We start from the raw sequence: 20,777 nt of genomic DNA on the forward strand, positions 1-20,777 counted from the left end.
ACTATTCCCACTTCAGTCTCAGCAACAGTAGGGAAAGCATTGGTTTTTGGAGGGGTTAGAGCAGGGCACAACTGGTCGTACCAGGCACAGGACGTTTCCCGAGTGGGACTCCAGGTCGGGTGCCAGTTTTGGGCCCCTGGAGGGTCATTTTAGTCCACTCACTGGAGTGGGAATAGTAATTTTTTCCCCTCCCCTATCCAAAACTTTTCCTACTGCTGCACTCAATGGAGTGGGAATATTAATTTTTACCCCACCGCATTCCAACACTTTCCCTACTGTTGCATTGACTGGAGTGGGACTAGTAAATTGTATCCCTCAGCTATCCAACACTTTTCCTACTGTTGCACTCATTGAAGTGGCTTCTCTTTTTATAGCCTCCGTGACTAGAGCGCTCCAGGCCAAGATGGCGTCCCTGCTCCACCCTACGGGTGCCCAGAGGACCGAAAATTACAGTGTGAGTCTGGAAAGAGAGCCACAAGCCTTAATCATGGGCTAGATCCACCCCCCCCCCCCCCCCGCAGTCTCCGGGTAAACAGAATGCTCTTAGTTTGCACACAATGTCAAATTCAATATTAAGGAAAGCATAGGAATTGGACGGACTAAATTTATTGTTCCCACTTCAATAAAAGCAACAGTAGGGAAAGTGTTTGACTTCAGAAAGGTTACATATATCATTCCAATACAGTAATTTAAATAAAATATTTAAATACCTAAAACATAAAATAATTAACCATAGTTAAACTAGAAATTATATATTGTATACATTTAAATAAAATGCACAATTTATTATAAATATACAAAACAAATGTATAATTAAATGAAATATTTAAATAACCCTACGTAGAATTCACTTCTCTAGCTACTTCTGAAAAAACCACAAACACCAAGAAGATCAATTAAAAAATAAATCAAACAATAATAAAATTAAAATAAATGAAACATATAAAAATAATATATTATACACTTGCTGATATATATTACTACTTATTTGTTGACAGTCTAAATAAAACTATTTTTTCATTTTAAATTTTCAATGAAAAAATTATGATTTATGAATTAAAAATTTAAATAACAAATAATAAAGAACTATTTACATTGAAATATTTTCTCATCCTATTCCCCTACAAACTGACATGCTGCTAAATTAGCTATAACTAATTATACTATACAAAATATAAATTAAAAATCTGAAATTAAACCCAAATAAATGAAAGAACAATTAAAAAATTAAAACATTACATACTAACCATTTATATATTGATTTTACCTTACATTACTTAACATTATAAAATAATTAGTTAAAATGTAACTAACCTCCCACCATATTCAACCAAAAACCCAATATCCCGCTATTAAATTACAAACTACTTAACATAGGTATTTGTAGATAGCACATTAACTCTTAGGCATCTTGGCACTAACAGATGTTTATTGTTACCCAACAGTATTCATTTTATCGACCTCTGATGTTTGAAAGCCTGAGTGGACCCGCCGGGATTTGAGCCTATGACCATGAGATTGAACACAGGGCCCTGCAGTGGACACATTAGTCCACAGAGCCACCAGACCCATCTAATTGCCTCTTAAAAATTCAATTACACATTTAAAATTGCAAACTATATTTAAAAAAAGTAAATTTTACTAATATTATAAGATATATATATATCGTTATAGGAATTCAGCCAAACGCCATACGCCTGCCTCTTGCTGTCGGTGCCTTCCGTGGCGGACAAACCCCAAACTTTTGAAAACAGTCTTTCAATTACGAAAGAAGGCGGCACACCAGAGTTTCCAACCGGGAAGGTTTATTGTGCAGAAAGAACGACTGGTTTCAGCCTGTCGATTTTCGTCAGGTTCAAAGGTCACAACGTAAAGATGCTGTTAAATACACGCCGTATCAACCATGGAAACAGAAAACATACTGGCTTTGAATGCTGCTTGCTCCGCAATCGTGAAACATAATGATAATCATAATTGTTTAAATTACATTTCATAAAACGACCACAAATTTGATGGTAGCATAATTCTCTACATGATAAATAAATTAATTATGTAGTGTCGGACAATGAAATGATTTACAATAGAAACTGAAGAAATCCTCGTTTCTAAAAAATTGTCAGCACATCCAGGTATTGATAAAGTTATTTGATAAAATAAACTTATCATAACAGGATCAAAATTAATGATAAAGCAGCATGATCATATTGATGGTGAATAAATACGGGACCTTAATCAAATGGATGCAAAAATAATTGCAAAATTAATAAAGGCCACATCGTAAACACATTAATAGAATAATGTCCATAGAGATAAAACAAACATAAACAGAGCTAGAACTATGCAAATAATGAACAAAATTAGATTGCAAACGCCATTCAAAATAGCGCATCAGCAGTCCAATCCTTGTTGTTTATAATATATAAATAAATAAATCTGAACAGTAAAATACTGCAAGGAACGACAAAACATCCCTTATGGACAAAACATATGATAATGGCCACGCGGCTTACCTCCAAAACCTATTAATGTACAAACTCTATGGACAGACACATATAGTATGATCATGGCCAAGTGGCCTACTTCCAATGCCTATTAGTGTGTAAACAGTAAATAGATGTATAGTAGTCCATAAATCTACCCAATGATAATAGGAATGGTCATGTAATTGAAATAACAGCAGCAGGGCAGACCAAATGTGCCATAGATACAAAGTGATAAGTGAACAATTAAAAGGAAAAGGGGAGCAGGGTAAAGTGCATTGTGAATTATAGTTCAAATTCTATTGAAAAATTCTATTGAAATAATCCCTGTTTATACCAAAAGGCGAAGGAACCGAATGATCCCGACCACCTAGAAAAGATTATTAAAAAGGTGCTATAAATAGATATCTGCCCCAAATGGGGTCTATCCAATCATTAATCATGAGTCACTACCCAAGATGCACCAATAACTTTAAATATGGAAAAACTGGGAGATGTAAAGTGACAAAACCTGTGTACCCTAAAAAAAACTATAAATGTCTTAACACTAACTTATGTATCTACAGAATGCAACTACGGAAAGAGATAGAGCGCTGAGGATACATAGGAGGATACCAGAGGGGCAAAAGCCTACTATACCCCTATATGTGTTGCTAGTTCCTCCTCCTTATTCATGCCAAAGGGGGAACTTGTATTAAGGTCAATGATGTATCGTGACTCAAGAATACGTAATTGTTTTTCCCGGTCACCTCCTCTGATGTTTTTCATGATACGTTCAAGTCCCATGTAGCTTAGGAGCTGATTATTGCTGTTGTAGAGATTATAAAAATGTCTCGCAACAGGATAGTTAAAGTCTTGATTTTTTTATTGCTCTTAAATGCTCCACAATGCGTTTTTTCACTGGCAGTTTTGTGCTGCCTATGTAGCGAGAGCCACACGGACATTGTAGGCAGTAAATTACAAAATCAGTCGTACATGTGATAAATTTAGATATCAATCTCTCTTTTCCATTTGATGTGGTGAAAGTTTTGCAGCTATGGCTATTGGAGCATGCCTTGCAGGCATTAGATTTGAAAAAACCCTTACTCCTATTCAGCCAGGTGGTGGGGACTTCAGTTTGATAATAACTGTTAACCAATTTATCCCTAAAGGAAGGTGCTCTCTTTTATGTTACTGTAGGGGAGTTACCCACTACCTTGCCAATCACAGAATCTGATTGAATCAGACCCCAATGTTTTCTCATTATGTATCTCATTTTGTTGTCTCTGGCATTGTACATAGTGATCATTCTTGGAGTAGTAGACGATTGTTCAATTTTGTCAATCACATTAGTTTTGAATAGAACATCTTTCTGATCAGTATCTTTTAGTTTTGCCGCTGCTTCTATCAAAGCTTTCTTAGGATAACCTCTAAGTTTGAATCTATCCAGCATATGATCTTGTTCCTTAATAAAACCTGGATTGGTACTACAATTTCTACGGGCACGCAATAGTTCGCCATATGGTATGCTATTAAGCAGAGTTTTGGGATGATGGCTACGTGCATGCACTGTACTATTGCCAGCTGTTTCCTTTCTGAAAAGATTGGTTACCAATTCATCATCTTGGACTGTTACATGTATGTCAAGAAAGTCATATACTAATTCACTGATGGTGTGTGTGAATGTAAGATTTAAATCATTGTTGGATAAACTCTGTATAAATCTTATAGCTTCTTCCTTGCTCCCGTCCCAGATAATGAAAAGGTCATCAATATAACGCAGCCATAATGGCACATGACTCGTGAACAATTCATTGTCATCAGTCCATACCACCTGCTCCTCCCACCAGCCCAGGAATAAATTTGCTAGGCTGGGGGCAAAGCAGGTTCCCATGGCTGTACCTGTGTTTTGGCGATATATTATATAAAAATATTTTTTTTAAAACAATGATGAACCCGTTGTTACACTTTTGCCATGCCGTTGCGTCACTTTTTGTGTGGCTCCAGAAGCATAAATAATGCTCCATATTGCACCATATTTACAAAGTGATGCATCAGGTATAATGTATGTAGGGTGGGTGTTCCCCTGAAAAAAGCCTCGTAGAAGTGGCACAGTGAAATCTTTCAGATTTCACTGTGTTACTTCTAGGATGCTACTGTGTCACAACCTTATGCCTGCCTCACAGCAGGCATAAGGTTTATGCAGTGCAATGGGAATAGGCTTTCCCCATGCATTGCTGGAGCTGCATCATGCTTACGACAACTCCAGCAATACGTGGGTTTCGCGCTGACAGATACATCAGGATTCCTGACGTATCTGCCATTCCGTGCGACATGGTGCGCCATACAACAAATGCGGCACATCCATCATGTCGCAAGGAGGGCGCACTGAAAAGTGTTGCATCGCTGCTTTCTCACATCGATACAACACTTTTCATAACTGAAGCCCTTATTGTTAAAGACTGTATGTATAAAATGCCCACTGCCAAAAACACATTTTTAAACTTTGTGAAGGACTCCTATCTTTAATATGGGCACATTTTAAGGTTTCTTTTCTCACAAAACAGCTAGTGCATGACTATCAAATTGTCCTTCTCTATTCCTGAACAAAAGATTCACCGGCTCCTTTTAGGAAGCCTAGTTTTATACCACACACACACACACACCGAAGTGCAACATTTGGGCTCACTCCTTAAAAAAAGAATTAACATTGTGAAAGATTCCTATAATTAAATTAGGCACATTCTGAGGTTTTTATTCCCATGAAAAAGACAGCTGTATGTCAGCCCAAGTGACTTTCTCTAATCTTACATTATGAGCATACCAGATCAGTTCAGGAATACAGTTTGTAAGACTCTTGTATATGTTTGCCCTTCAAATAACGAGACCATAAACACTGATAAAGTCTTTTGTAGCTGACATGGGCACTTTTGAGAATGTTTAAGCCTTGTTTAAGAATTTCTATTTTACACTCCAAATATAAAAGGCTGAACAAATAGATGTTTCAACTTTGTATAGACCTTGGAAGGAACAAAGGTTGAGTGGTAGCTCCAGGATTCAAACACATGAGAGAGTGATCAAACACATATCCCTCTAGTGGATTAATTCATTTAAAAAGCCAACAGACTAATACGATCTGTATGGGTTCTTCAACATACCTATCATTACACACATCACTGTGGAGACTTGAATATGACTGTAATCACACATTAGCACTGTGGAGACTTAAACATTACTATAATCGCACAATATCTCTGTGAGGACTTTTACACTACTATAATCACGCACTATAAATGTGTGCTATGATGATGATGATGATGATGATGATGATGACCTGGGCATGTCTATATTCACACACTATCTCTGTGGGGACCTGGGCATGTCTGTAATCACACACATTCTCTTTGTCAACCGTGGTAATACTATAGTCACACAACATCTCTGTGGGGACCTCGACATCTCTATAATCACACACTATCTCTGTAGAGACCTGGACATGTCTATAATCACACACTATCTCTGTGGGGACCTGGGCATGTCTATAATCACACACGATCTCTGTGGGGACCTGGACATCTCTATAATCAAACAGTATCTCTGTGGGGACCTGGGCATGTCTATAATCACACACTATCTCTGTGGAGACCTGAGCATGTCTATAATCACACACATTCTCTTTGGCAACTGTGGTAATATCATAGTCACAAACCATCTCTGTGGGGACTTGAATATTCCTGTAATTACACACAAGCTCTGTTTTGGCTTGTGCATCATCAGCTTTGCCTTCTCTGTATGGGGCTTTGTGAATACTGATAAGTAGTAACATTAGACTTTTGGTCTAAGTTTACATTGTTGAAACTGAAAAGTAGAAAAGTTAGATTTTTTTTGTCTAAGGTTACCATTGTGAATCGGGCCCTATTTTAATGAGGACTGAAACACAATCATCTTCATGCACTATATCTGTGGGACTTAAACATAGCCATAAAAACACACTATCTTTGTGGGGCTTGAAAAAAACTATAATAAAATACTAACTTTGTGGGGACTTGAACATCACTATAAAAACATATTATCTCTGTGGGGACTTAGGCATTCCTGTAATTAAACACAAGCTCTGTTTCGGCTTGAAGCACCAGGGATGCCATAAAGCACACGGTTAAGACTGCTTTGCATATAGCTGGGTCTGAACTGGGGTGGAAAAGTGAACTAAAGAACAATGATGGATTCAACCCAGATCTGTGACTGGGGGTGAGTGGCTGAAACGTTTCAACACTCCATCCATAATCTCTGTGTGTGTGCTTTGTTCGCCCTAAGTTGGCAGAGTATGCCCAGACGTGGGTCCCTTCCTCACTTTGCCACTGGATTCTAGCTAGCCTGACTAATGAGGGGGTGTTACCTGAAACCTGTCCCAGGATGCTTATTTCCGGTGCAGGGAAGACCTGGCTTGGCAGTTCGGGCTGGACTGTTCCCATGAGGCACAGGGTCAAGACTGATTTGCATATAGCCGGGTCTGAGCTGGGGTGAGGAAGTGAGCTAAAGAATGATGATGGACTAAACCCAGATCTGTGACTGAGGTGAGTGACTGAAACGTTTCAGCACTCCGTCCATCATCTCCTTGTGTTTGCTTCGATTTGAACATCATCAGCTTCACATTCTCTGTATGGGGCTTTGTGAATACTGAAAAGTAGTAAAGTTAGACTTTTGGTCTAAATTTACCTTTGTGAATACTGGAAAAAGTAGTAAAGTTAGACTGTTTGTCTAAGTTTACCTTTGTGAATTGGGCCCTATTTTAATGAGGACTTACACACAATCACCTTCATGCACTATCTCTGTGGGGACTTAAACATCGCTATAATAACACACTATCTTTGTGGGGACTTGAACAACACTGTAATAACACACTATATTTGTGGGGACTTGAACATCACTATAATAACACACCATCTCTGTGGGGACTTGAACATCTCTATGATAACACACTATCTCTGTGGGGACTTACACATCGCTGTAATAACATACCATCTCTGTGGGGACTTGAGCATTCCTATAATTACACACAACCTCTGTGTGGACTTGAACATCATTAGCTTCACACTCTTTATAATGGGATATAAGCTTTGAATGTACACACTATTTCTATGGAGACTTAAACACAATGATCTTCACCCACTATCCAGGTCGGGACTTGAACATCTATTTTGGCAAAAATGTAAGCAGCTAATCAAGCTCTGGGTTCAACTTGACCACATTCCTTTGTTCCATATGTTAATTTCTTATGTGTTAGTTTCCTCATCTTCTAAGAGTGTAAGCACTAATACATAGGTTAAATACAGCTTAAAGTCTCTTTCTATAAGCACGATATGATATGTTCTGGCACATTAACATAATCTGTCTTCATGTATACCCCTAGTGTATATGCAGCAATTCATATATGAATAGATTATAATGTTGTTTGTGTATATTGTTGATAAAATAAACATTTAGCCATGTGCCTTAGACTGTATTCAATCACAAATAGTTTTACGGACTAGGTCCCCACAAGGATGATAGCACGTGTTCAAGTCCCCACAAGGATGGTTCTGTGCGTGCGATTAAATAACAATATATTTGCAAATTTGAAGCAGGATCCTGTATCATGAATTTTTTCTTAACATTTTTCTGTTATTAGTGTGTTGTATAAACATTGGGAAAGGTTAGTCCCCACAAGGCAGGTATTCACACATAGTCCCCACAAGGATGGTAACACGTGTGTGTGTGTGTGTGTGTGTGTGTGTGTGTGTGTGTGTGTAAGGGTCCAGGGCCTCTAGGGGTGGCACAATGAGTGCTGCAGCCCTTAGAGGCCTTCCCTGGTCACAAGGCCCTGGGTACCTGGGGTACCATTTACCAGGGGCTGACATGTGGCCAGGGTTTGCCAATTTGGGTTTTGTGTTTTAGGGAAGGAACACAGGCCCTGGGCACCTGATTGGCAGGAGTCCAGGGCACACTCAGTCAAAGTACATTCAGCAATTCAGCAAAAAGTGGGGGCATACCATGCAAGAAAGATTGCACTTTCTCACACTTATCCATATCAATGCTCCTCTCGCAAAGACTGAGTATGTGGTGTAATTAGCCTGACCCCTCCAGCGGCGTTGCAGCGCCTTCCCTTCTTTTGCTAGCATGTGAGTTTCTTGGAGGAATGCGATCTGAATGCCTCTGCGGATCAAAACTGTTCTTCTTCACCATTGTAGTAAAGTTGCACTTATACTGCTCTTACTACTGGGAACGCCAGTGAATGGGGATGGAGGATCTTTGGTGAGAAGTTTAATTGAGAGGGCAGTAGAATTATACTACATTACTTAGCTATCCATAGCTCCTCGCCAACCTACGGTGTGAGGTGGTTAGGTTATTAAAACATAAAAACAGATTTGATATTAAAAGGAATATTTTTCTCTGTTCTCATATATACCTTAATTTGTTACTTATTAAGCAATTTTCTCACTGCTGCCCAGCAGCCGCTAGCTGAATATTTTTTTTTTTTTTTTACAATTGTTCTGTTCTAGTGTTTGACCATTAATGAAGTTCCTATGTTGCAGAAGAACAGGTAATTTATAGTCCAGGTTCTGCATTGTAGGATTCTTCATTGAAATCATAAACAATCCTTGTTCCTTGCAGGCTGGGTAAGGTAGGTTATTGCAGAGAAAATTATATACCTGCATTGCCTATCTTACTGTAAAAAAAGAGTGGCTTTCTGAAGTAATTGCCTTTAGGAAAAGCTAGACTTTTAGATACCCAGGACCCGTTTTGTCACTCTACAATGAAAGCCTATCAGGCTGCATTTGTTTTTCTCTTCCTACATTTTCAGCTTCCTGCACGTTAAATGTTGCTTTGCATGCTTGAAGTTGATATTCAGATTTTATCATACGCTCTCGAAGAAATTGGGACTGATAGGTCTTCGCAAGGTGTGGTTCCTCATGAAACAGAAGGATATTAACACCATATGAACTTTAAGTGTGTATATGTGTGTGTATATATATATATATATTTGTGTATATATACACACGCGCTTGTGCGCTCCAGGGGCCACGGAGCCAATGCAGAACTATTCTAGTGTTTGACTTCAATGAAGGTTCCTATAATGCATAACAAGGATGAAAGAATACATGCCAGCAGAGACCAAATTCATGCAGGAGACTCACGATTTTAAAAAAAAAAAGGCGTTATTTTAGCTTTATCCTGCCTAAAATCTTTCAGTGTAAGTGAATGGAGAAAACCAATTCCCCCAATTTAATTCCCCCCATAGTCTCCTTACCAGTTTCAAAACGTTGGCATGTATGGGTAAGTATCAACACAAAAAGTACTGGCACACTGTAGCAAACATTTATTTTTATTCTGGAATGAGTGGAGGAAGTGTGTTTTATCACAAACCACCCATGCTCACTATATTGTATAGAATCACCCCATCCAGAATGCTACAAAATAAAAAAAATTAAAAGTCAGTAAAGTCAGAGTGAAAGAAATGTGAAGTCAGTCCACAGATACAAAAACTCTACACAAACCCTCAATAATGAAGAGGTGAAAAATGTGTAAAGAGAGAGAGAGTACCTCACGTGCGCACCACCAGAGGAGCTACTGGTTGGTTCTCACCAGCTTGCCCACGTCAATTTCATCATTGGTAACTCTCTCTCAAGAAAAAAGGAAAAAGTGTGCAGTGTCCAGTGAAACAACACATAACACAAGACGGTGTAGTGTGAAAACAAAAAGACACATAAACTGTGCGAACAAGAACAGGAAAAAATGGGGAGAGGTATTAGACTCTCAAATAATTGTTTATTCTGGTTAGGAGTCTATCCCTCTATTTAAAAACACAGCATGTTGCATACCTTAATAATGACGTCATTATTAAGGTATGCAACATGCTGTGTTTTTAAATAGAGGGATAGACTCCTAACCAGATTAAACAATTATTTGAGAGTCTAATACCCCTCCCCATTTTTTCCTGTTCTTGTTCGCACAGTTTGTGTCTTTTTGTTTTCACACTACACCGTCTTGTGTTATGTGTTGTTTCACTGGACACTGCACACTTTTTCCTTTTTTCTTGAGAGAGAGTTACCAATGATGAAATTGACGTGGGCAAGCTGGTGAGAACCAACCAGTAGCTCCTCTGGTGGTGCGCACGTGAGGTACTCTCTCTCTTTACACATTTTTCACCTCTTCATCATTGAGGGTTTGTGTAGAGTTTTTCTATCTGTGGACTGACTTCACATTTCTTTCACTCTGACTTTACTGACTTTTACAATTTTTAATTTTGTAGCATTCTGGATGGGGTGATTCTATACAATATAGTGAGCATGGGTGGTTTGTGATAAAACACACTTCCTCCACTCATTCCAGAATAAAAATAAATGTTTGCTACAGTGTGCCAGTACTTTTTGTGTTGAAACTATTGTTGGTTGGAGGGCGTTCTGGCACGTTTTCCCTCTGTGGCTCCTCTTTGACTGAATAAGAATGTATGGGTAAGTAACCTTTTCTTTTTTACCTTTTCTGGACCATCATGAAATAGCCTACAGCTATACTTCTGCAGCCTCTAGAACTTGAACCTAAGGAATATTTGAAAACTTGAATCTGTGCCAGTGTCTGGAAGCTCTAAAGAAATACTCCCTTACATATTCTTTAGAACCTCAGCAACACTTGATTTAAGAATCTCTGGATCCTTATGCGCTTTGATCTATAGCAGGTCATGGAATCTCAGTAATACTCACATATGGCATCTCTCTGGAGTCTGTGTATCGTGTCCCTAAAACCTTCCGAATATCAGCATGTGAAATTTATACCAGCGATGAATAATCTCTTGTACCGGGTCTCTAAAACCACACAGACACCCCTGAAATATCTCTGGAACTGTAGGAGTGTTAGTGTAGATAATAGTTCTAGAACTGATGGCGTACAAGTCTGCAAATATTGCTTGAACCTCAAATAGTGTCTCAGATATTTTTTTTCTAGAATGTCTTTGAATCTCATCAGTTCTCAGAGTATCCTTGTTGAATATTTGCCTGTTAAATATTTCTCCGGAGCTACAGGAATTCTGCACAGTAATTCCAGTAAAACCACTCTTGTAATTCGTAAAGGCCAATTGATTATTGTTTATGAAATGTGGACACTCTGACCCGCATGCCATAGATTTAATGTGTGCTGTTGGGTGAAGTACACAGCTGACGCACTGTGGTGTGAGTAGATGCTAGAGTGACACCAAGCGCATGTTAATCGTTTTCTATTTTCCTGTATCCAATTCAGTTCTCAATGCCTTCTAGACAAAAACTCCGGTTTACAACTTGCTTGTGATGAAAAATGCCAGTTCAGTGTGAAATCAAGATTTGAAGAACTGAAATGGCTATTCTTGTATTGATAGAATAACTGGGGTAAATCCTTTCAATTGTATCTTCCAGGCTGGATCGTCCACTGACCTTGTCGGAGAAGATAGTGTATGGCCATCTGGATGACCCAGTAAAGCAGGACATAGAGCGAGGACGCACATACCTGCGGCTGCGACCGGACCGCGTGGCAATGCAGGACGCCACAGCACAGATGGCCATGCTCCAGTTCATCAGCAGTGGCCTACCACGGGTGGCTGTGCCCTCCACCATTCACTGTGATCACCTGATTGAGGCGCAGCTCGGTGGGGAAAAAGATCTGCGTAGGGCCAAGGTGTGCTGCATTAAAACCCATTTCATATCCTTATGGGGCTCGGAGCAAGAGTTCCCTGCGTTTAGCTTAATTAAGAGTTTGGGTTTGTGGTGGGTCCAACATGGGAGCAGGTTTGATTGATGGGCTAATAGGTAATGAGGGTAGAATTTAAAGTAAAATAGTCTTTAGAAACACTGAAAGATCATGAGCCTGCCTAGAGGTGGAACCTGCTGGCAGACAGGCAGGTTTAACCTTTTAGTGCTGCAGCTCTCCTGGTTGTTGTTGATTGAAGCAGACCCCACCATTGGGAGAGAGTGGTGTGGGAAGTAGTAGTGACACCTAGTGACCACTCAAACATTGCTGTAGGAGTGGTCCTGCCGAGCCAAGGTAGGGGCCCCAAGAACAAGGTACCACAAAGTAAATGAACAAAGACCATGGCAGCCTGTTATTTTGTTGTTAATAGATGAAATGTTTGTTGTATTTTTTCACTATTCACCAAGCCTGACTAGGCAAGAACACACTATGCATAACAATACTGAATCTACTGTATTTATATCCTTTGACAATTTGAGAGTAAGAAGAAAAGCTGTGCAGAAATTCCTAACTTCAACCCTCCCACTGTCAGAACTGCACTCATGATTCACCACCACCGGTCTCCTCTGGACCTGCTCACATCAAGGGCCCCATCTTCACCTAGGGCCCCTGGCTGATTTTTAAGAAACTACTCTCCATTTCCAAACCAGAGAACAATGTCAACTCAGACACTGATCCAAACATGCCAGAGGCTGCCCTTGAAGGTCCTTGATTTTCTCCAGGGAGATGTGCCTTGGCACCAGAGCTGATCTTAGTCCCCTGTTGCAAACTCTATTTCCCCATAGCACCTGTGGAGAGTGTACAAAGGGCTAGGAACAGTTAGCTATTTCATTGTCCCCATCAGCCCCCTGTTGCTGTTAGTACTCCAGAGCACACACTTAGGGTAAAACAAACAAGGTCCCAGGCTATTTGTCTGAATTTGAGGCAGGATACCAAAAAGGCATTTACCTGTTTAGAGGCGAACTGCAAAACCATTCTTGCTGCAGCTTGAACTGGTTCCCCAAACTATCAGCCTTCCTCTAGTTACAACAAAGTGCTATGTTGCAGTTTCAACCTACTCCAACAAATAATTGATACCTGCCTGAGATAAATGGACATCGCCTTCATGAAAAAACTGTGCCCCCATCACCCTTGTGGTGTGGTCTTCAAACATTCTGTGCTCAGATGTTTCTCTGTCCACCAACTCAGGCGCTTGGCTAAATTAAGCACTTTTACTTATTCCATGTCTCCCGATTCTTCTTGGTATGTGACCATTCTACTACTACTTCAGGAAAAAAACTTGTTTGGGGACATGAAACATAATGCACAAAGATAAGGATGAAAAACCAATTTTACCAAGCAATAAACAAAGGACATTGCACTCTGAATATTACTGTGCCCAATAGAGCAAGTTAGGCCGAAGATGGCGCTTGTAACAGATTTCCATCTTCCAGTTAGTTTTGCGGGTCCCAGCTACAAAAACCCAAATTAGGACAGAGTTCGCTGCCATGCTCCTAAATGAATGAGGGCTGAAAGTAAGGCCATCAATTCCGTCTGCTCACAAAACCAGCCCCTTTACTTTGTTAAATTGATACAGAGACAGTGGCACACTACTGTTGTTGACCAGGTGCAATCTAATAGTCTCATAGTGCTGTCAATGGGCATAAGTGGGGACATATGGCATACCCCACGATCACCTGGTATTCTCCCCAACTTGTCTGTTTTGGAAAAGGGGAGGGATACTCTGATAAAGTCACCCAACCACTTTGTTCCCCAGCCACAGCACCATTTGGGTCACCAATTCTGCCACCCTGAACACTCAATAAAAGCACCTACAAAAGGATAGTTTGATTAAAGCCACTTCAAAGGCTGATGTACAGATATGTGGCGATGTACCTTCAATCTTCATTAGTTTACCCACATCCGTGAGCTGTATTGAATCTCCCCGATTGCACCTTCAGTCTGCCCCAACCTTTTAATGCCTTTAAGTAACGTAGTCGGAATCTAAGAAATTTTGAGCCCGTCATGATCAAGAAAAAGGTGATGACGGTAACATGCCCCCTGGCAAAGCCTGAAGACTGTCCCTCCTCCTCCAGGTGTCTAAGCAAACCCACATTAGAATCTTAAGTAAAGCAGCCCCACCTAGGTGTCCCACTCAAAAGTAACTAAAGCCCCCCTTGTTGGAAACAGCCCACTCCCACTCCGCAGGGTGGTGGTGGACTCCCCGAACACAGTGTGGTAGCTTGGCTCGAGTGGTCAGGACACAGGCACCGTGCTAAGCATACAATATACCCATACAATAACCATGCGTGCATCCGTTCCAAAAACGACTCTACACCGTAAAAATTATGAAAATATCTTTCTTTATCTTTTTCTCTTAGTTGCTGATTGGGAAAATAAATAAGTCAATCACAATATACAAATTTTAAATAGTGCAGGTCAAATAAATACTGTCTGGAGATTCAATAAATAGGGGTGATCATAAATATAAAGGACATAAATAACAGTGCAGGTAATACAGGCAATTAAATATTCTGAGGCAATAAATACTGTCACCAATAAATATTGTACACCAACAAGTCCTGTGGACCAATAAATATAGTGAAGCAATAAATAGGTTAACCACAATAAATACAGGGCCCCCCAATAAATAATTAAAAGTATACAGCAACACTCATGTAATCAGTTCACTTTTCAATTCCTAAGGGCTGATTTGGCCCAGGCACAGCTTGTAGGGTTGTGGAAGGCTTGAGGGGTTCTACTCCCTGGCTGGGACAAGGCTGAGGCCTAAACTGAGGTAGATCAAGGGGGGAATACCAGTGCCCTGGCTTTCTCTCTCCACACAACCTCTCTAGGTTAGTCCCAATTCACCCCTGGCACAGTCAGGTTGGGTCCAGCACCTCCCTAGCCCCTTAGAGCAGTCTCTCAGGTCTCCACAGGGCCTTAGGCGCCCTCTACTCCACTTACTGCCCTTTTTCTGATGTTCCGACGCCGCTGGAGTCGTGTCGATGCCGTGAGGCGGTTCCGGTTCGGTCTCGGCGGCCTCGGCACAATGTCAGTTCTAGACGACGCCGGTAGGCGGTTCCGGTCCGATGTCGGCGGCCTCTGTTCGATCTCGACCTCCGATTCGACGGCGTCGGGCAGTCTCTACTCGATGTCGACTTCGGGCGGCTCCGGTCCGATGGCGCTCTCGGCTTCGATGACGTCGGCCGGCCTGGCCTCGATGTCGACTTCCGGCGACTCCGGGGTGCGATCCTCACCCCCGACCTCCGGTGCTCCTCCTCTCAGGTTCCGGGCGACTCCGGAGTGCGATCCTCACTCCCGACCTCCGGTACACCTCACCTCGGTCTCCGACGACACCGGAGGGCGGACTTCACTCCTCCGATGACGCCGCTCACTCGACCTCGGTTAACTTCCTCCTCGACCTTTGGTATTCCTCACGACCTCCGTCGGCGCCCTCTCACGACCTCAGGCGGCTCCGGGTACGACGTCTGCTTCTTCAGTCAGCGCCGCTTCTCCACCTCGGGCTCCAGGTCTTAGGCTACTCGACGCCGGACTCCAGGGAAACCAGTTTCCAGGTCAGGATCTTGCTGCTTTCTGCTTCTAAGGCCTGTTCCTGCTGTCCAGGTCCTTAGGATGAGTTTTTCTGGCTTCTTCCCACACAGGGCTACAGGCTGGGATCCATCAGTAGGGACAAGTATCAAGGGTGGGTTTATGGACCCCACTCCAGGCACAAGTTTCCACCCCTGCTGCTTCACTCCTTCCTCCTTCACTGTTGTGCTGCTCTCTCTTCACCAGTCAGGTGCCAACTGCCAGCTCCAACTGCCAACACTCTGTCTTAACCTCCCAACATTCTAAACCGCCTCCAACGGTCAGAGTTCTGGAATGTTCTGGAAGGTGCTGGTAGGTTCCAGTGGATGCTGGTGATGTCAGAGGTGGCCACCATTTTGTGCTCCAGGCCCTCAGACAGAAGTTTCATGGGTAGATAAAATGGCTCCCTGAATCTGCAGCAACACTAAAAAGTCTGGTGGTCCCCAAAAAGGAAAAATTCAAACAGGGTTTGAGGCAAAAGTGGGACAAAATAAATAATGATGAGGAGGGACCACCCAAAGGGCTGACAGGTCTAACACCCCTCATAAGCTCCCTTGGTATTTGGGGCTAGGCTAGCTGCTATAAGGTTTGGTAAAATGGTCCACCAAGATTCCAGAGAACAGCTAGAAAATATGGCCTCTTTCACTGTCCTTGGAAGATTGAACATGCTGTGTCTTGAAACAAGACAATACATCAGCAGCATTGTTCATACCACCAGAGACATATTTTGTCTTGTTCATCGGACACAAGCAAAGTATTTCAATGACTGCAATTCCATTGTGCACTTGCAGCTCTGAAACGTAATAGTTTTAACAGACATTCTATCTGACCAAAACACTGCTGCTTGATCATGCAAGTGATTGGTCCAGACATACAGGGCAGCAAGGATGGGGAACTTTTCAATGAATGCCCCGTTCTTGATCAGACGCTTTCTACTCCTCAGGCTAGACCTGTGCTCACCACTTGTAACCCCAAAAGTCCACTCTGCCTGCCACATCGGTGAATAGACTAATTTCGGCATTCCAAACAGAAGCTGACCACACAGTGTAACCATGAAAGTGATCAAAGAATGATGCCCAAATTGCGAGGACTTGTTTGATAGTCTAGTCCAATAGTGCTTCCCTCTCAAAACTTCCACAGCCTGTGCTATTTATCTAGAGAAGAGGCAGCAAATTGGAATGCTTTGTAGAGTGAAGTTCAGCTGGTCAATCAGCACCTGAACTTGCTGCAATGTGACATTGTTAGCACTCAAACAATACCAGATCAAGTCTTTAAATGCTTCTTTCTCGATACTGGAGCTGACAGATGCCCACAACCTTATCGATTTCAATACCCAGACAGACAAAAAAAAAACATTTCGACTGATTGTCTTTTTCTCTGCTAGAGGGGCACCAAAGTTCGACATCAGGTTAATGAAGCTAGAAAGTGGATTTTGGTATTGGGCATACAATGCCGGGCCACAAAATATAACAAAGTATGTTATGTCAACGTTATAATCCCCAGTTGCACAGATTGTTTCCTGAGGGAACATTTCAAAATAATCTCAACCATGGATGGCCAGTTGCATTGCCTTCCCAATAAAAATCAAAATGTGTTTACTTTATAGTGCCCAGAACATTTCCTAAAGTCTTTTTGGGACAAATTAATCTTAAACCAAACATATATTTAATCGGTATTACCCCTAAACATCAAAATTCATGTCTCATTAAGGTCCATCATCAAGGTGATTCATCCGTGACGTTGCAACTTAAACACCACTAAGGTCACCATAGTTGCATATTTAATACTTGTACACCCTCACCAAAAATTTTAAAAACGACAAATGCCATATCTACTTAACTTACCCAGTGATTAAGTAGCGCTATTCAAAGTTGGGTGCCCGTTTTATGTGTTCTTGCAGAGTCTTACCTGCTGTGGCTCGAAGGCATCAGCCTTTAGTGTCCAGTAAGATGCATGTCCTTTGGAGTGAATGGCATATTCATAACAAATGAATGTGATCATTATGAAGCTTAAAGTGTTGCGACAAAGTGAGTTAAGAAATTTGTTTTGTTAAACTACTCTTTAGTCTTTGGATAGGAGTTATTCCTATCCAAATGGCATTCACCAGCCTTGACTATCCAGGTTTTCAGTGTCAAGTAAAATACATGTACATAAGTGTGATGTCATAAAAAGAGAATGTCGTGTTAGTGAAATGTGGCAACCATATTGTAAGGTTGTGCAATTAGAGTATCTTTTTTAAGCTAAAGAAAATCCTGTGCATCATGTGCCTTGTGTCAAAAACAAATGTTTACCATATAATCACTCATGTATATTGCAAAACAGTCATAAACTTGATTTCAATGCAGTATAGATACAAATAAATATATATATATCACATTTTGCCTGGTATTGCACCACCAATATCACAAATGTATGTGAATCTGAAGGTAATACAGTTGAGGTGCATATGTACACTAGATTACTCTATAGTGTTAGTAACCAAAAACTAGGTAACATGTCTTTTGTATTAGGACTGTTGGGGCATCAGTATGGGAATATTTAGAGCAAGCAGTTGGTAACATCTACTTCCTCCCTACATGTAAAAGGTTTGGTCATGCCGTAATCCTTAAACCAATCAGTCTTCCAAAAAAACATCCCATTTAAGTTCGGTCGTTGAGACCTTTTGCTTGTATTGTATCCAACATGCAAATCCAATAGAGGTCTCTCTGCAGATGTTTTTTTCCGCATGTTCATTTCTGGGTACCAACTTGTTCCAAAATCTGGAATGAGATTTGTGAAATGCTGTTTATCTGCTTTGAAATGTTTGGCCGCAGTGCATTTTGTAGATTGTAACCATATGTTACTCCTGTGCTCTGCCATGCATATTATGAATCTCTTTTCCGTTCTATATTTCCATCTGATTTCGGCTGACACCGACAAAAAGATGCGGGCACTCCAGGAGGCATGTAGAAGAAGTACATCTCTATTTATTGCACAGAACTTGGCTGCTTCTATGCGTTTCGGCTGTAAGCAGCCTTTGTTAAGGTGAACAAGCCCTATTTCCCATAGTAATAAAATATATAAACCTTGGCAATGGAGGAAATACTGTTGCACATCGGCTTACATCTCTCACATTTCACCATCCTCCATATTACCAAAGTCCTTGCTTTACCATAATTCATTTCCATAACATGAGAATCACCCAAACATGATTATATTGCCCAAATTCATATTTAAATAATGAAAACGTACATTCTTTTACTAAGAGAGAGGTGAAGTATAGACCTAAAACAGACACTAGTGCCAATAAGTGAATCCAATACAGAGAGACATAAATAAATCTCATGATACAACAATAGTTAAAAACACAATCAATTTGGACGGGGCTTCCCCATTAAGTTTGTTGTTTGGGGTGGCTTATTCACCTAAATCATTAACATTCGCTAGTGAATTCTTTTGACCATCCTTCTCGCTTTTGAAGATTAAGCAATAAGAACATGACATGTGTATAAAGATATCCTGAGCAAGTTCCCACATCTCACCTTTGCTTATTGCACATAATACATATATTGGGCAAACAAGCTTTGTCAGACTTCAATCTTCTTTACATGAAAAAAGTTCAACAAATATTCAGCAGTTAGTGTGTGTAAGGATAACCATTGCGGGCAGGTGCCCCAATCCCACCCTTTCTAACACATCTGAGATATTGTCTGCCACGTACAGGCAGGGAGGGATCAATACTGATAGATGCTTGTACTTCAAGAAAAAATATTTTCTTATTACATTCAATTCTGTATTTGACAGCACATTATTTTGCCACCAAATAAATACACCTAACGATAAGCAATTTAATGTAAAATGGTATAGCAGATTTTTATCCAGATTTGCTCCATTTGTAATACTTTAGGGGGTTTGTGTGAGTATACACAGGGAAAAGTGGGATGGGCAACCTTTTACCTGAGTATATATCTAAAGTATCAGAGGTGTAGTACATATCATCCCTGGGGAGATTCTTTTCCGTGTATGTCAGGATTCATCCCACATGCACTTCCAGCTCCTCGTCTTGGTTCAAGCCAAAAGGGAATTTAGTATGTAGGTCTAGAATATGCTGCAACGCCAGCTATCTTAATCAATTTACCCTATCCCCTCCTCGTTACTCTTATCCACTCCATCAATCGCAAAGAACCCCAATTTCGATGCAGCTCTGTCATGCATTTGTGAGAAGTGTCTTTCCACTGGGTATGCAAATCTAAGTTCCAGATTGCCCGTTGGTGTTCCAGGATGTGCTTTCTTAAAGGAAAAATAGTGCTATGCACGTAAATGAAAGAACATGGACATTGCAGAATATAAATGCAAAAATCGGAGACACAATTTAGGCACGGTTTGATTTTTCTTGTGTCCCCCCAGATATATGGAACTTTATAGTATTTGAAATATGGCTACATGCCTTGCAATGGCCACATCTATAAAACCCATTACGTCTTGTTAGCCATGTGTTATAGCTGTGGGTCCCTGTAAATTTGTGTTAAGTAGCCCCCAGTGTCCACGCCTTTCCTGCATGTAATAGAGGGTTTAGATGACAATTCTGCATCTGTTGCTTTGTCCTTTTTTTAGAATATCCCAGTGTTTTCTCACCAAATTGCTAATCCTAGCAGAGAACGAATTATGTTGTGATGAAGCACATACATTAATTTATGTGACTACTGTCCTCATTGGCGTAAAGATATTGATTCCTAGTGAGTGGTGCCTCCTTCTTTTCAGCCAAGCTCAATACCTTGGCTGTGTACCCCGTTTTGAAATCTGCTTCATGTGTGTCCAAACTGGATCATGCTAAGTAGTACTTTGTGTTCTAAAAGGCTAAGGGAAATTGTTTTGAGAAAGTGCTTGCAATCCAAAAGAATGATCTATGCAAGTGTACAGGGACGTCGCGTCCATTGTAATCACGAGGAGCGCATCATCCCACTCTATATTGTGTATCTTCTTAAGGAAGTCTCCACTATCCCTGCTATAATATGC

The 20,777-nt window shown here is 40.8% G+C and overlaps 1 protein-coding gene across 1 annotated transcript in view; it reads left to right on the plus strand.

Moving 5' to 3' along the window:
* ACO2 (aconitase 2) overlaps nucleotides 1-20,777 on the plus strand; it is a 392,352-nt gene that overhangs the window by 91,659 nt on the left and 279,916 nt on the right. The window contains exon 3 of the mRNA XM_085601209.1: nucleotides 11,882-12,140. Coding sequence (XP_085457335.1) covers nucleotides 11,882-12,140 — 259 coding nt within the window. The remainder of the gene's footprint in view (nucleotides 1-11,881; nucleotides 12,141-20,777) is intronic.

This window comes from Triturus cristatus, chromosome 4_2, assembly GCF_964204655.1.
Source record: "Triturus cristatus chromosome 4_2, aTriCri1.1, whole genome shotgun sequence".
Taxonomy (NCBI): domain Eukaryota; kingdom Metazoa; phylum Chordata; class Amphibia; order Caudata; family Salamandridae; genus Triturus; species Triturus cristatus.